Source organism: Ischnura elegans, chromosome 1 (genome assembly GCF_921293095.1).
Source record: "Ischnura elegans chromosome 1, ioIscEleg1.1, whole genome shotgun sequence".
In the NCBI taxonomy this organism is placed as follows: Eukaryota; Metazoa; Arthropoda; class Insecta; order Odonata; family Coenagrionidae; genus Ischnura; species Ischnura elegans.
Window position 1 is genome coordinate 51,388,238 of NC_060246.1, and position 17,913 is coordinate 51,406,150.

Sequence of the window (17,913 nt, forward strand, 5' to 3'; positions counted from 1 at the left end):
GGCAATGAATTATGAATAACTCCACAGCATACCTTTGTATGCTGTGGAGTTATTCATAATTAATTAATATTATGTTTTGCAATTTCAGAAAACTGAGCTAGATGAAGAAATAGTTGATATTGCTATATCAGTTGACCACAGCCATTTAGCTCTTTTGTACAAAAATGGGTACATATGGGTTGGGTCAGCTGACTTAAAGAAGAAGTATTGGGAGATATTTACACAGTGTCCTCAAAAACCAAAACAGCTTGTTTGGTAAGTGTGGTACATAAGACTTAATGTAGGTATTAATTGTGGCTAGTTACTCTTGAAGTGGGTGACGTGCTATACTGGCTCTCTTCATATGGAACAATTTTGATGCTCTCCTCTTATAGCCGTACCTTACCCAAATACACTCATTTCCCTTACTTTCACCTTTCTTACATTACTACTGACAAGGGGAGACCACGTACTTTGCTCCACCTTTTTCAATGCTGTATTTTTTATGGCATCCGGAATGGCGAACACATCTCTGAACTGATTGTGGTTCCATTGAATGGGCCTTAGTTTGGCTGCAATTAATTAATTTTCGAGTGGTATTTTTAACAAGTGCTATATATTCCCAAAATAACGCAGCTCCATACAGATGGGTTGGTTGGTATGGTGGTGAGGGTCACCGGCTCTCATCTGGGCGGCCAGGGTTTGAGGCTTCCTGACGGCAGTATATTTTGTATTCTTTATTTTGATCATGCAGCGACAAGTATTTCACTAATTTTAATTGTAGCAAACATTGGCGTGAGAAATTTTTTATCATCATAATGGCAATTAGGTATTTAAGCGATGTCATTTCGAATGCAGGGATATGAAGACTGCACTTGCTACCATCCTCAAAAACATGCGGAAAGATTAATGGTGGGCAATGACAGTGGCTTTCTTTTTTTTTTTTTTTTTTTTTTGAAGAAATTACATTTTTCGGTGATCCTCTTGTTGTTATGCTGGAGGGCTGTGGAAGATTTTGGGAAGCAGCAGGCTTAAGACACATTTGGCGTAATTGTTGATTTTAAATAATCAACCTTTATTCTATCCTATTTGTTAATGGAACTAATGTTTCGTAATGGCTCTTATAGTATGTAGGTACTTGAAATAAACTTTGGAGTAATGTGAATTACAAGTGTTAGAGAGATATGGCAATTTATATTTATTTTGTGTTCTTATTTATTACATCAGCAGGCACATTGCTGCTCGCCATAAGCCTTAGAGGCATGTGCTTTCGCAAGATAAGTTTTTCATTTTTAATTTGTAAGTTGATCAGTACAAGTAATGCAAAAAATTAACATTTTAGTGCACACCAACCCGTGCTAGTGGGTCGTTCGAAATACCGCTCGAAAACTAAGGCCCATTCAATGGAGCCACTATCATATCAGTGATGTGTTCGCCATTCCAAATGCCATAAAAAATACGGCATTGAAAAAGGCGGAGCAAGGTATGTGGTCTCCCCTTGTTAGTGTAGTGGCTTAGCTGGCCATTCAATTACCAAGACCACTTGAAAGTTGCAGATTAGCATTCATGTCAGCATCTTATTAGTGCAAGGTACTAATAATCTCTGATATCTGATGTTAAAAAAACTAAATCCAATTCCTTAATATTCCAGTTGTATAAAAATTCGATGTTCTCATATATTCTCTGTAAGTGACCCTTTATTCATTTCACCTTACAAGCTGCCATTGGCAATTATATTAGACAATCTGTTTCGTAATTGTTAGCTTTCTCAGGCTATGAATGTGCCCCTTTATTAGTTTCATTGGAGGTTTTATGTTTTTTAATGTATTCTACTGTAATCCATACTCTTTTCTCTTGTCTTGAGTGAAAATATACCCAAAGATATCACACTGTTTACTTATTTTAATGTCAGAAACTCTGCTACAGACATACTGGATAATGACTGCAAGCCATTTAATACACTCCTGTAGTTTTTTATATTAAATTGTTCCTTAGGGTCTTTGCGCTGAACGAATTTGTGTTATATTAGAGTGTTTTAACATTGGGAAGATAGAGGTGTGTTCCTGGTAGCATAGGTGTTGGGTATCGAATTTCCTCTAAACCATATATATTCATATTAATAGTCTTAGAAAACTTCATTCATATAAACTTTTAAATTTTAAAATATCTTTAAAGATAGTAGGCATGCATTCAAATACTTTTATTGATGTAAAAAAAAATTCGTACATGCTTTTGAAATTCCTTCCTGTTGTGCGGGTGGGCTAACATCTGCTATCTCAGGGGTTTGCAATGCATTCCGCAAAATTATTCACATAATTCTTAACACTCCCACTATTTGATTAATTTTATTACACTACCTATAAGAACAAAAAGTCATAACATTCATTCATAACTTATAAATTCACTATACCCAAATCACAATACAAAATTAAGTACATCATTTAATTTCCAAAACATGAATCTCCGTTCTCAATCTTATAAATCTGCACTTTGGCAGAGGCTTTGTTAAAATATCAGCCAACTGGTTTTCCCCTGCAACATTATGTACAAAAATTTGCTTATTTTGGTACTTTTCTCTTATAAAATGAAATTGAACATCAAAGTGTTTGGTTCTTTTATGATATTCTGGATTTTTTACCAATTTAATTGCACTTTGATTGTCTATATATAATCTTGTTGCTTCCTTACATTGATGTCCAATATCCATCTAAAGCTTACAAACCTAAACAATATCTTTTACTGCAGAACTCGCAGATACATACTCCACCTCAGTAGTACTGAGAGTTACAATTTTCTGTAGCTGTGATGTCCATGTAATAGGACCTCCAAAAAAGTATAGTTATAAACCCTGTCATCGATCTTCGAGTATCTGGAGCACCAGTGTAGTCCGAATCACTGTACCCATTCAGAACTAAACTCTCACCTTTATCACCATGCATAATGCCATAGTTTTTTGTTCCTTTCAGATATTTGAAAATACGTACAAGTGCTCGACAATGAGAGTCATCGTAATCATTCAGATACCTGCTCAGACAATTCTCAGCATAAGCAATGTCAGGTCTACTTACTGTAGCCAGGAACAGGACTGACCCTACCTTTTCCCGGTATGGAAATTTTACATTTACCTTCTCATCATTGGCTTTTACTAACTTAACACCAGGTTCCACCGGAATAGATACTGGATTCACGTTTAACATATTAAACCTTTCCAGTATTCTTTCAGTATAGCCAGTCTGATGAATACACAATGTTCTTGTTGCTCTCTCTCTCTCACAATAGTCCAAGTATTATTTTTCTCATGTGCCAGCAAGTCTTCCTCGATTGCACACTTCCACTTGGCTCTATCAGGTCCAGTTAGTGCTTCCTGAAATGAAACTGGTTCACATTCAACAAAATTCACTTCAAAGTCAGACAATCTCTCAGGCTTATCAAGTAGAGTCCGATCTCTCAGTTACCTTCCCAGTGCACTTGCTCTGGATAGTTGTACCTTAGGGTGGGCTGAAAAAAGGTTTTTTTTCCTGATCAAATTTGCCCTATGCAGGAAAGTTGCGAAATGATATAAGGATCTCGCAAACAAAATTTTTTTCAAATCGGATAATATTAACCACTGCCGCCCGAGCTCTAAAGTTTAAAATTTTGCGAAAAATCAGGCTGATTTCAGAATCAAACGGCTATGAAGACGAATTTTGTGAAAACATGGGATAATGGATAATATCAAAGAGTGGATACATGTTTATAGTTTATGAAAATGAAATTAGAAGTTTTTTTGACAAAATCTATGGTTAAATAAATGTCTATGAATTAACAACAAAAGTAGAGTATAGACCACCCGCACCACACAACTCATTTTTGCCTACATTTCTAAAACTCCATTTTGGGGGCTAAATTGCAGGTAAAATAATATGTACTTCGATTGAATTTCATTTCTTATCAAATAAGTCATCATATGGTGGTAAATAATCCCACAAAAAGTTATAATAAGGTAAATTATTTGAAATTAACATCAATCATAATGATGAATAACGTACCTGTGGAGCTATTTTCAACAAGAAATTCAGCCAAGGCTGAGAAAAAACAGATTCTGAAAACCAAGCATTTCACTAAGTAGCTCTCTGCTAGTTTCGTAAAGAAACTACCCAGAACTCACCACGAGGAAGAGGCTACCATCGAGTTCCACCCGTGTCCCCCCCAGCCAACCTTCCAAAGGATTACGGGAGGATTGACGCAATGGTTAGAATAGAGGCAAAGCGTACCAGGTGTGGAGTGGAGTGCGTGATATTTGTTTCACCCGAAAATTTCATGGGTAATGATTTGCCTACTTATGAAGAGATGATGAAAATGTTTTTGTGGTCTCGGTACATTGAAGAAGAAAGTTAAAATACCATTATTTCTCTGCCGGGAATCGTGGAGACAGTGGCTTATGCCATTAAAAGGCATTTGGCATAGATCCTCTATCCCAGTTGTTGGACATTGGCAAATTATTCAATATCATGGAAATAATCGCAATATTCTTCGATCTGTCAACAAGAATGCTTTCATTGATCTGAAGCAAGGCTTTCTTCGTCACGCACGTCAGCATTTTGATATTGCGGCATGTAAATTGCTTTAGTGAGACTGTTTCTGTTTGTGATATTTTATCAAAAATGCCTAGTTTAGAATGGGAATTTCCTAAGTACAGAGAAGTGGCAGGAAAATGAAGATAGGCGCCATCGATGTGCAGGAGACCAAAAATAGGAAGACGAGGCTTTGCAGGTTGGAAGGAAAAAAGGAACACCCGAATATTCCCGTTGGCTGGGGGGGACACGGGTGGAACTCGATGGTAGCCTCTTCCTCGTGGTGAGTTCTGGGTAGTTTCTTTACGAAACTAGCAGAGAGCTACTTAGTGAAATGCTTGGTTTTCAGAATCTGTTTTTTCTCAGCCTTGGCTGAATTTCTTGTTGAAAATAGCTCCACAGGTACGTTATTCGTCATTATGATTGATGTTAATTTCAAATAATTTACCTTATTATAACTTTTTGTGGGATTATTTACCACCATATGATGACTTATCTGATAAGAAATGAAATTCAATCGAAGTACATATTATTTTACCTGCAATTTAGCCCCCAAAATGGAGTTTTAGAAATGTATAGAGCGTTCCACATTTAGTTGACAGTATGGGCCTTATGGATAACAGTGTTGCCAAGCTTCCGCTCCGCCGGCTGGCATCCTAACAGCATATGCAACCACACATAATAGAGCGCCAAAATGGTTTAGTTCAAAAAGGAGTTAGGGATCGCACGAAAGACGGCGTAAATTAAGGAATTTTTTAGCGTAAATTACAATACCTTTGCTGCAATATAAAAGGAAAAGTCTTTTGTTATTTTATGTATGTACTTATTCAATGCACAAGCTGAATAATGAATAATCTGTAATGTAAAAAATAACAATAAATTGAAGGATAATAAAAATTATCGCCACTCCTGAATGAGACAAAATTTCTATTCCTTCCATACTGTGCAATGTTTTTTGGCTCTGGCTAGTATTACATGAAAGGCGATGTTGTATAAGACATCATCAATCTTTAATTTTTCAAAATTTTCCCGTACTTGGTTTATTGTAAATTAAAGATCTCTTTTCAAGCTGACATCTTCAAAGCTAATTTCCTTAATGTTCTCTTTCCTCCACCTTGTAGTAGGCAAGGATTCCAATTTCAATAATAGGCATTATCTACCACTATAATTGATCCTTCGGGTAAGTTTGCAAGAAGTGAGTGCTCAAACCATCTCTCGTAACACTCGCCACCCACTTCTTCATGCTCATCCATTGAGTTCTTTATGTACAGTAACACATGCGATGCTCCGTTTATGAACCCATTTTCCGTTCCTGCGTGTATAATTGCAAATCGTCCTCCTCGGGAAGTGGGGGCCAAGCAAGTTATTTAGTCCGGCAAGGAAAGCTTGACGCGGATTTTCTAATTGTTTGTTTCGCAAACTAATGTTCACTATTTGTCCAACATTAATCCAACTTTCGCCTGTGAAAACACTCGTCCTGTGTTTGCGGCGATATTTTTTTAGCTGCCTTAAATAATTAATTGTGCCAACAACGGATAATATCATCCCTTTCGATAAGGATGATTCTTTTCCCCCTGCGTTCGTACACGAAGCCTATGTCCAAAAGAAGACGATATAGTGTTGTCCTTTTGTAATCTGGGAGATCACTATCCATATTCACCGAGTTTAAGATAGATTTTTAAGTCGGAGGAATATTTTTCAAGAAGGATTCATGTACCTTCCTTCTAATTCCCGATCTCACAAAATCGTCGAAAATCACTGCTCTCGAATTTTTGTAAGGCTGTCTAATTTCTTTAGTTTTTGAATGAGTTACCAACGGACCACGGGAGCTTTCCTTTCTCACTCTGTAAGCAGTGGACTCCGAGCACCCAGCAGCCTTCAAAGCTTCTCGGCAGGCCTCACTAATGCTGAGAGATTTCCTTAAGTAGGAGAAGACTTTGAGCACCAACTGTCTTTCGCGGCTTATGAGCTTCTCACCTTTTCTCCTCTTCTTTGTATCGGACATATTGATTGGGCGTGTTACAGTAGAGATAAGTGTAAAACACACTTCACAATTCTCAAATTCAGCAGACCACACAACACTTGTTCACTCCAAAAAAAATTCAATGACAAACTGAACGCCTTCGTAAATTCTTCCCACGGCCCCTTCGGCTGGGGTCAATTCTGGTGCAGGTTTTATGGCACCCTATGAAAGGAACTCAGAAAAAACCCAAGCCCCCTTTTGTACAAGACGTGCACTGGATGTGGTTGTGTTTCGCACAGATTATGAAATATTCTCTTTCTTGTTTTCCGCGATGGGACCGAAACACCCAAGGCGAAAGCGTCTTATTTTCAAGCCGCTTGCTTACTTTCGTGTATCAATATATTCAGATAAAAACACTGCTGTTACGACGTATGAATGTTCTCTGTTTGAGATACCAAACGAATAGATAAATACATTTCATAGTATGCATTGACAAAAAACTCCTTTTGTAACGCCATTTGTAACCCTCTACAACTACCCATGCTAAATCTCAGAACCCAAAAGACGAGGGTGGTTCCGCGTTACATAGATTTGCTCGCTACAAGCTAGCAGTGGAGAAATCATTTAATTAAAACTAAAAGAACCACGAGGATTCGTCCGGGACACCTCACGCAAGGGATCAATAAACCGAAAAAAAGAGAATCATTTCTATAAAACAAATCGTACCACAACTTGGGCATTTATTTGACAACTGCACCTTTTGGGTTTTCTACAAAATGACAATTCCATTAAACAAAATAAGATTTTCCCTGATCCACACTAATGACTCCAATCCACTGACCCCCAAAACATCACAAATACCCCTGCACTCGACGAACCTCACACACATGAATAAATAAATTGTTGACAAATGTCCACTGAATAGTCCCAAATATGGGTGCCCCCAAAATTACAACAATAAATTGATCTCTCCCCTTTAAACCAAAATAAAACCAACAGCCACATACCTTATGCTAACACACACACAATCATACAACCCACATACTCCGAAGTCCATGCTTCAACACTGAGAATTAATTCACGTCAGGAGAGTTCAAGTTAGGTGCGTCCAGCGGGAAGGTTGCAGACCGAGAGAGCGGTCTCCTTCGCCTCGCCGACTACCCAGCACCCACAGTGTTGCCGTTTTTCTCAACACCGCGTAGCAGACGACACAATTTGTCCTCTGCTCGGCCCGCGCGCGCTCTTCTCCATACGCGCGGGTCTTTAAACTGGCATCGCAGTTGGACCGCTGGCCGCCCGTCGTCCAAGTTACTCCGCCGTGGTCAGCCGCGGAAGTAAAGTGGCGATCTTCCTCAAGACTGCCCTCAGAGAGGACCAATCTCTTCGCTGCAGTCCTACGGCATGCCTGTAAACTTCCAATTCATCTCCCTCTCCTCTCAACATTCATGCTCCACAAACACATAAAAGAAAACAAAGAAAAAACATTAACACACATCACACACGTAACGTAAGTGGCTATCTGGCCTCAATGCTCCTCCATTTTGGGACACGCGAGACGATACTGAAGAACAAAAGAAATAAAGTTAGTGGATTGAAGTCCCAAAAAGAACATACATATACATAGTTTCAATTAACAATCTCTTTACATTATTTCAATACATAATATATATGTATATATATATATTTTTTTTTACATTAACTTTTCCCACCTGCTCTTCGACCTCCAACCTTCCCGGACGCACTTTACGCATTACACTTTTCCGCCCGAGAATTTTCCCTCTGCGTGCAAGAAAAAGCAAGAAGCCCGGCCCAGCGGTGCCGTAATATTTTTTCTTAAGATCAAAACCTTGTAACTCGCTTCAGAATTGATGTAAGTTAATTATTTTTTCACCAAAAATAACTTTGTAGTTTTCTTCACATTTGAAACGCAGCATATAGGGACCTACGACGTAATAAACGTAAGTTAGTAAGTGACTACTTTTTACCTTGCAAAAACCAAAATTTTCTTGTCCTAAAGGGTGTTACCTCGGCATAACAACATTTTAACTCAATATTTGTACAATTGGTGAAGACCTTCAAAGAGAAAATAGTGTGAAGAATTTTTTGCAGAAGATTTAATTCAATACAAACAACGGTCAGGCAGAAAATGCGAGAAGAAGATAAAGTAAAAAAATACACGTTTCTGATGGAAATTTAAGGAAATGTTTTTTATAGCTTTTGTTATAATTTTTATCGAAAAAATTAGTGGCACCAATGAATGCAGCATCTCTTTTTACATTAGAATGCAATTTTTAATCAGTGCATAACGCAACATTAATTTTCGTGCTGTTATTGACAACACCGCACTCCTGGCCTTATGGAGATTAACATGGGAAACGTTTCTCCATAAGAGCCCATACTGTCAACTAAATGTGGAACGCTCTATAGGCAAAAATGAGTTGTGTTGTGCGGGTAGTCTACACTCTACTTTTGTTGTTAATTCATAGACATTTATTTAACCACACATTTTGTCAAAAAAACTTCAAATTTCATTTTCATAAACTATAAACATGTATCCACTCTTTGATATTATCCATTATCCCATGTTTTCATAAAATTCGTCTTCATAGCCGTTTGATTCTGAAATCAGCCTGATTTTTCGCAAAATTTTAAACTTTAGAGCTCGGGTGGCAGTGGTTAATATTATCCGATTTGAAAAATATTTTGTGTGCGAGATCCTTATATCATTTCGCAACTTTCCCGCATAGGGCAAATTTGATCAGGAAAAAAAACCTTTTTTCGGCCCACCCTATTGTACCTCACCTTCTCCAGCATCCTCAAATACAGCCGCTTCTTCTTCATTGTCCTCCAACTCAGGATCATCACCATCACCTGGAAATAAACTGAATCAAGCTAAATTTGACACACATGATTGTACTTTAGCATCGCTATCATTTTCCTTGAAGGTTACATCTTTGGATTCTACAATCTTCTTGGTGTCAGGATCATACCGCCTATAGTTCTGTGATTGATCTTGATACCCCACCATTATCATTTTCTTAGCCTTGGCATCAAGTTTCTTTCTGAGCTGATGGGGAATGTGCTTGTATGCTACAGCTCCAAAAGTCCTCAAGTGAGACAAATTAGATATCTTTTTAGTCCGCATCTCGTATGGGCTCATCTTTGCTTTATTAATAGATGCATGGTTTCTCGTATACACAGCCGTGTTCACTGCTTCAGCCCACAGAAACAGTGGTAAATTTCTGTCAATCAACATCGATCTAGCACTCTCTACTATCGTTTGATTCTCCCGCTCGATACGCCCGTTCTGCTGTGGAGTATAGGGCGCCATCATCTCGAAAATGATGCCCCTATGCTTAGGGAATTTTTCATTTTCTCATTCGCACATTCCCTACCACGATCCACTCACAATGCACGAATTTTATTGTCTTTCTGGTTCATTATGAGGGCATAAAACTCCTTGAAATAGTCAAACACATCCGATTTGTGTTTTAGGAAATGGATTAGAGATGTGCAAATAGTATCCGTGAATACTTGAATACCTCGAATACTAGAAAGTATGTATTCGATATTGGAGACCTTGAATAATTATGATAAAGGTACCGTCTCGAATACCTCGAATACTTTCAATTTCGCGTCACACACTGTTGCACGCACGTCGTTGGTAGTTGCCCTGGAAAAATGTAGAGAATTCTAGTCGTTTAGTGCATGCAGCGCTGTTTTTGGCAAGTTGACGAACTACATCAAATTCGTGGATTAGAGCGGTGGAAAGAGTTCAAGGTGGAGAACCGAAAATGATCGGGTGAAAAAATCCAAAAATCCCCAGTTTCCGCCACCAGGAGAACCTTAGTGCCGTGGGATAGTAACTATGTCGCACAGTTCTCAAAATCTGCTACCCCCTCCATCCATCAGCCCTTGGCCCCTCCTCCGACCCTTTCCTCCTCTCCGAAATCAAACAAAAGGCCCCAGCTAGCGCAGGGTTCGTGTTTGGAAGACCATAAATCAAAAGCTTCAAATGAAAATATCAAGTTACATGAGAGTAATAGAATCGTTGTTTCACCCTTCCCTCTTTCTCCCCCACTGACCTTTTTCTTCCTACCTGCTTCAAAGTTCCCCATTGCTGGAGGTCAGCTGCTGCATGAGTCATCTATTAGCCCAAAAGTTGTCTAACAATGACTTTCGGCCATTGATATTACACCTTTATTGGATTGAAATATTAGTAATGTGCGCGTAATTTAAAAAAAGAATAAGACCAAACACGGCGTATTTCTGACTTTATTTAAGCATTTTATGTAAGGAAATAAATGTCAAAATACGACGGAGATGGAGCGTTCTGGTGAAACTCGATATCCTCGTAGCTGAGCTTCTCAGAGGTTGATGCGGTATTTTTTTCCGAAAACATATATCAAGTTACAATTTGTGAGTTATGCTATAAATCTCTATTTTCACAGTCACAGACGAAGGGATATTTTCTCTGGATATTTGATTTCTCCTTGCTAGCAATTCAAATTCATCAGCTAGAACTTCCAAAGATGGACCGAAAATAATTGAAGAAGAAGAAAATCCGATGCAGAAGCGCGTGTATTTTGCAAAATGCCTCGGATTGTCTGCTAGCACTTGACAGTAGGAATGGGGGTAAAGCGAGCTACCTGTTGAAAATAAGAAGTTTGATGAAGCCGATTATCAGATGGGCGTGCCGCTGAAATAGGGTTTGGTAGATAAGAATGTATACATCAGACAGAAATCCATCATAGCAGTGTAAATGCCGAGACAGCATGAAATCATTTTTTGCGAGGTGGTGTCCCCTTTGGATATTTGAGAGAGATACTAGTTGAATCAACTATATGCCCAAATTGTTTCCATAAAATTAAAATATTCCATTAATCAGCTAAATTCCTGTTTGAATCCTTTAAAGGAAATCAGAATTACTCGCCAAAATCCTTGGTTTCCTGCTGCATAGGCAACCTAGTCAAACATTCCTGCATTCATCGTTTTTTTTTTCGTCCATCCCCTTGAAAAACGATAGATCGAGGTTCCACTGGATACCTTTTTATTTATACAGTCATCAAGTGAAATAGAAGAAGAAACGTATGTTTAATATGCTTTGCGCAACTCTAGTATTCGAGGTATTCGAATATTCGAGCAATGATTTAATATTTGAATTCGATATTCGAGTTTGAGAAATCTGCTATTCGACCCATTTCTAAAATAGACAAATCTGAATTCTGATGCTTCGTCTTTCAACAGGAGAAGTATCTTGCACATCCGAGAGACTCCTCTTCCATTGGTCCACAAAGGTCTGCATGGAAAATGTCACCAGGTTGACATTCTCGTTCGTTCACATTACTTTTGTACGTGTTGCGGTGTGATTTACCGAACTGACATGCCTCACAAAAGAATTGTCCGTACTCATGTTTTGTTATTCCCTTAATAGCACCAGCTTCCGCCAACTCTCGTATCGTTTTGATATTCACATGTCCCAACCTGCTGTGCCATTATTGTACGTTGACCGTAGTTGCTACGTTCACTTGCCAATCTGATACTACGAACATCACGCGATAAATCTCATTCTTTTGTTTGACACCCTTGGCTACTAGCATGTCTCCTTCATAAAGCAGCGCCTCGTCACGAACGAACTCAATCTTAAATCTACGACCAGTGCATTCACCCACAGAAAAAAGATTCTTTCTCAATAGGGTAGTTTCCTTCATCAAAGAAAACGAAAAGCATTGATTGAGATTCATTACCCACCATTAGTGTATTCATAATATACAAATTATTTGGTTGTAGAAATACCGGTTTAGACGAAAGGCAAGGGTCAATTTTATCCTCATTTGAAAAAGGCCAGATTGGTGCCCATGCGATGCCACTCCACGTGACATCACTGGGACCTAGTTTCTACACGAGTAGATAGGAGTTTTACATCGTCTGAGGTTACCAATGCATGCATGAGGCACAGAGCTCAAGGAAACATGTCTTAATAATTACCTATTAAAACTGCCTAAGGTCAGAAAGTTTTCCTCGTTTGATAAGGTATTAATAATCCTTATTTAAGCCGAGCGCTGCCAGCTAGCAGGGTACTCAGCTACCTGCTAGCAGCCAGCATCGCAGTAGCGCACAATATCCTCGCCCCAAGGTCACCTCACACGGCGCAAGCGGGAACCAGAATGTCATTGTCGTCATTTAAAAATCTAGAAGCGTGAAATACGCACTCCAGGAGTAATAATCTTTCGATGTAGGCAATAAAAATGTAATAGGAAACCACCCTATTGCTGCACGAAAACTACATTCTCTATTTTTCCATTCTTCCACTGATTGTTCACATACCTGTGGACAAGAACACTTCACATTTCTTGCGTCATACATTGTATTTTCCCGTAATGTTATTCTAACATTATCACAGGGCTTCAACTCAGAAAACCGCTCCTTTCTGAAACAAATATGCTTTGAAGCACCACTGTCTGTTACCCAGGAATCCCCCATATCAGTTGACAGTGTCGCATCGCGTACCGCACGCTCCGACTTCGTAATGTTTTTCCCTGATGCAGCATCTACATCCGTAACAATGAATGCACTTACAGATTCGTTTCTTCTTACCTGACCTTTTTTCATCCTTTTACTCCTGCAATTTCTTGCAAGATGCCCAGGTTTTCCACACTCATAACACTTGAAAATACTTGAATTTTTATCCTCTCTCTTCTCCAGGGAACCTCCCACCTTCGTCTCTGACTCCGTGGCAAATGCATTCGCACCGTCTTCAATTTCAGTGACTCTTCTTTCCTCAGCAAGGAGCTTTTTTGCAGGCGTTGAACCGTCTGCTCCTTTGGTGGAACGTTGTCCCTCGCTGTCACCAAAGAATGGAATTTCGAGGGTAGACTTCCCAAGATTTTTGCCATCAATGATAACTCTGAAAGCTGCTCTCCAACGTCCTTCAGTTGACTCGTGATGTTCTGCAATCTTGTCACGTGGAGTACAACTTATTCGTTTTGCGTCATCTTGTACTCATAAAATCTTTTCATGAGTAACAAGCTTCTCCCACTTATCATGTGCGGTCGATCCCGATGACCTTGAAGGCTTTAGTGTAGACCCTCTACCTACAAGTCAATCGCCCGATAACTTAGACGGCAAAAATTACGTCTCAAATCATATTGCCTAAAAAACTCATTACCTCTAGTTTCTCGCTTAATTAATGATCTAAATTAATTATTGTCATTCTGTTAAGGAGCCGAGATAAATTACTTTGGCAGGCCGGCTATCTGGACCCGATGAAAAGTAATGCTTTTGGCCATTGCATAGCAATGGATATCGATTAATATATAAACAAAAAATAAGATTTGAGGCAAGCAATACTATTAGTATGCGTAAAATGATAGCAATTTCATGTGTACTTAGTGCAAGTTCACATTTTATCATGAGAGTGTTATAGTTTTTTTATTAGACTACACTGCGTTGCGATGTTTCCCCGAGGAACAAATTTGCTCTATGTCGAAATTGTGCTAATTGAAATTACGCTATACAAGGCATGGGTGTAATCTTTGAAACTAGATGAGGGAAATTCAAATACGATCTCATTTACAAGGTTGTAATGGAGAACTTGCCTGTCTTGTACCTAGACTCAAACGTATTTCGTACCGCTCACCAGAATGTTGGCGCATTCGATATTCTTAGCAGTTGTGCCTACCTTTTTCCCGCTATCTCCCTCTAAACCTCCTTTCCTTCTTGGCAATTACGCTGGCTTTCGTTCTAAAATTCACTTAAAGCCCATCTCCACTTCGTCATTTTCTCATCTTTTACCATATCATCAAATTTACGGCATAAATATTTGCCAGACGTAACCTGCAAGACTGCAATGGCGAGGAGCGATTGTGAGCATCAGGAATTACTCTAAATACCTAAGTAATCATTACTGTAAAAGGTTTTAGTATGACAATTGCGACTGAAAATATTTCCATAATGAATATGCACATGATTGCTACAAATTTAAATGACAACACACAATTTTCCACGCTAAATTCCATGAATCGCAAAATAAATTAACATTTTGTTTTTTCCTAGCCAGTGGCCAATACCCAAAAAAATTTATTTTCTGCAGCTTGATACATCACTTTCTATTTAATTCCTTTGAAAACCAATTATGTAAAATTAAAAAAATCCATGATATTAATTGCTGGTAAATTACTTTTGATAATATTTAAGGATAAATTAAAATATATAAATCAATGTGGACAAAAAAATCAAGGCACGGAAAACACTCCTATGAATTCACACTTCACTTTGGACTGTATCTCTTCTTTTATTAAATTTGAAATCTCAGCAGTACTTTGATATATTATGTATATCAGCATCACCTTCTCCGATTGAACAACTAGGTCTCCCACTTCTCCGATTCTTTAATGCGTCATTACCCTCCCTGTTGCATTTCTCCCTGTAGTACACGTTACTTCTAATTTATTCATCCTTCACTGTTTTCGCTACTCTTAAGCCAGCCCCCAACAAGCCGACTACTTTTCCCCCTCTCACCTGCCGACAAAGGCATCTCATATCAAGATAGGAGCATATCCTTCGTGATCCAAAGAAAAATGCGTTCTGGCCATGTGCTTGTCAGTCCTTCCAGAAAAGCTAAAGCTTCTTCTAAGTCAACTGCTTTTAGATACAAGGCCCATCGAATCTTCTTGTTGACTGTCTTGTTTGTCTCGAAAGAAAGCTTTCTTGCTGTGGCCCGTAGTGATTTTTGTCGTTTTGTTGAGATATGCGGAGGAAAATTCAGAGGAGTGTGTACATGATGCAGTTGAATGCTTATCTATTCTACGGAGTTCACATCGCAAGTCTTGCTCTGGGTTGTGAGAGACTCAGTGGTCAGTCGCGCATTTGGACGGCTAAGAAAGGAAATGGTTTTCCTTGTTTGAATTTCCCTCACTGACCAAAGAATAACAACCCACTGAAAAGGAAACCCACCATCCTGCAGAGTGATAGTGGCGGCACAACCTTTGTTGGGATACTTTTCCCCCCACAGTACATATAATTCCACTGCTACCTCACCTTTGTCCATATCCAGCTGATGCATTTTTTTCCACTCAAAATACTTTTAAAAAATATTAGTTTACTGTCATAGATTGCAAACTGAGTGATGAGGATTTTCCATCATACCTCACTTTCAGTTTTTTTTTTTCTTGAAGAGGATGTTACTTTTGAATGTCAGTGTTTCATTTCGTGGTGACACTATGATATTAGTGGTATCACTTTCAGTAGCATTCACTATCTCTGTGAATGGTTTGAAATGTGTGATTGTTGACTGTAGAGATTTTCTATTTCATGTTAATTACATTCCATATTTTTCAATTTTTGTCAGGTGTGGGACAGATGCTGTGGTGGAACTTTGGGAAACTGGGTTAGAGACCAATAACCTAATGTTATTTGGATATGAAGGAACTGACTCAGATGTGGTGACCTACTCTTATGATACGTCAATTTATTTAGTTCCGGAAATAGATGGTGTTCGTATTCTGTCAAGAAATGTGCAAGAATTTCTCCAGAAAGTTCCTATAGTTGTTCAGGGTATCTTCCGTATAAACAGCACTGCTCCTGGATCCTACCTGTTGGAAGCCTCCAAGCAATACAGAGTAAGCCTTATATGTCCTCGAGGGTTAAGGTTGTTGAATTGTTCCAACATGTGTATTGTAATTGTGGATTTAAATAGCATCAGGGGCAAGGGTGTGTATGTGCCTACATAGGCTCATCTGTTGTGGTACTTTTATTAAGACAGCTCATTTTATTTTCTCACATGTTAGTTTGCAAGTTTTTAATCCTCTTGATGAAAACTTTGTACATAATCCGTGGAGTATATTTGGAACAGCTTCATGTGAAAATGGTAAAATAATTGCCCTTTTATATTTTAAGGTGCTAAACTTCTGCAATTTATGTAAAACCCAGAAATTTTGTATGCAATTTATTACATGCTAGGACATAATTTCTTATTACAATTAAGACAATACTTCTTATAGTAATAGTTGTATGTTGTCTTTAATCTCAAGTATGAGAGAAGCATTTGCCTGTCAGCAGTGGTGGATCCATTGGGATCCATGGGAGGGTAAGGGGGCTATAGCCCACCCTTGGATATCCAATTTATACTAGATAGAATGGTACCTTTGTTCGGACTCCCACTACTGCTGGGAGGCTACCCTCTACTTTGCCCTTTAGGCTGTCCCAAAAATTTTTTTTGTTTAATTTTAAAATCGTCAACCGGATTTTGATGACCCTATGGTATACTAGGATAGGTGAAAAAAATTTCGAAAAATTTTAAATAATTAGTTAATAAGGGTAATCAGGGTAAGTTATGATCTCCAGGGCAAAAATGTTTTTTTTTTTCCTTTCCGAGACCCCACAGACCTTAAATCACTTGCCTCAAAGGAAAATATCAAATTACACAGAAACAGTGGAAAAATGTTTCATCCCTACCCCATCTCACCAACTGACCTTTTTTGGTCAACCAGCTTCAATTCTCCCAGTTTCTGGAGGCCAAATGAGTCACCTGCTGAGCCCGAAGATATCTCTATAGCTTTCAGCAATTGTATGTTAGGCACGAGGTTCAAAAAAGAATGAGACCTAACGAGTAAGTGATGCAGGGTGTTAAATATCCCGAAGGTTAAGTCGAAATATAGGAAGGTGAAATGGGTGTGACGTATGGAAGAATGATGCAAAATTGTGAGCAAGTGGGGTGTGTAATTCGAAGAGAGGGGAGTGAATTTTGTGCACCAAGAAGTATGAATTTGTATACACATGTTCCAGTTACAGTAGACTCATTATTACAAAGTTCAAAGGTCCGAAAAACCAGAGGTTTGTAGTAACCAAGTTTCTTTTTTATATTAATAATGTAAGTTACATTAGAGAAGCAATTCTTTGTTCATTACAATCTAGTTTGTGTACAGATTTGTTGTCATATGCAAGATTTATACTTTTTTATTATTATCATTTATTCAGCTTTTATGCACACTAGCTATTTTAAATGCACTTTTGAATTAATGTGTAACAGTTGAATACTGTTACTATCATTAAAAAAAACATTTAACAGCAATTCCATACTGTGCCATAATTAACCAAAAATGCAAAAAAAAATCTACTTACATTACCTAAGATAAAAGTTGATTTCTCAAGAATGGTGAAACATAATTTGGTACTTTAAAAAGCAATGTACAGCTGAATTTCTGGGCAAATCGCACTTACCCCATGTGCCCGGTAATGTATAAATATACTGCACATCAGACATGGGACGTACTTGCCCCATGTATGGGGTAAGTGCGATCCCTCAACAAGATTGTAAAAAAAAATTTATAAAAATTACCACTTTACAGAGAGAGGATTTTTAATCTAACTATCTTTTTCACTGATACACATATATATTATACAATGAATCTCATGTTT

General features: G+C 38.3%; 1 protein-coding gene across 1 annotated transcript in view; it reads left to right on the plus strand.

Moving 5' to 3' along the window:
- LOC124160295 (vacuolar protein sorting-associated protein 16 homolog) overlaps positions 1-17,913 on the plus strand; it is a 72,908-nt gene that overhangs the window by 10,569 nt on the left and 44,426 nt on the right. The window contains exons 6-7 of the mRNA XM_046536129.1: positions 89-255; positions 15,845-16,115. Of these exons, the coding sequence (XP_046392085.1) occupies positions 89-255; positions 15,845-16,115 (438 nt within the window). The remainder of the gene's footprint in view (positions 1-88; positions 256-15,844; positions 16,116-17,913) is intronic.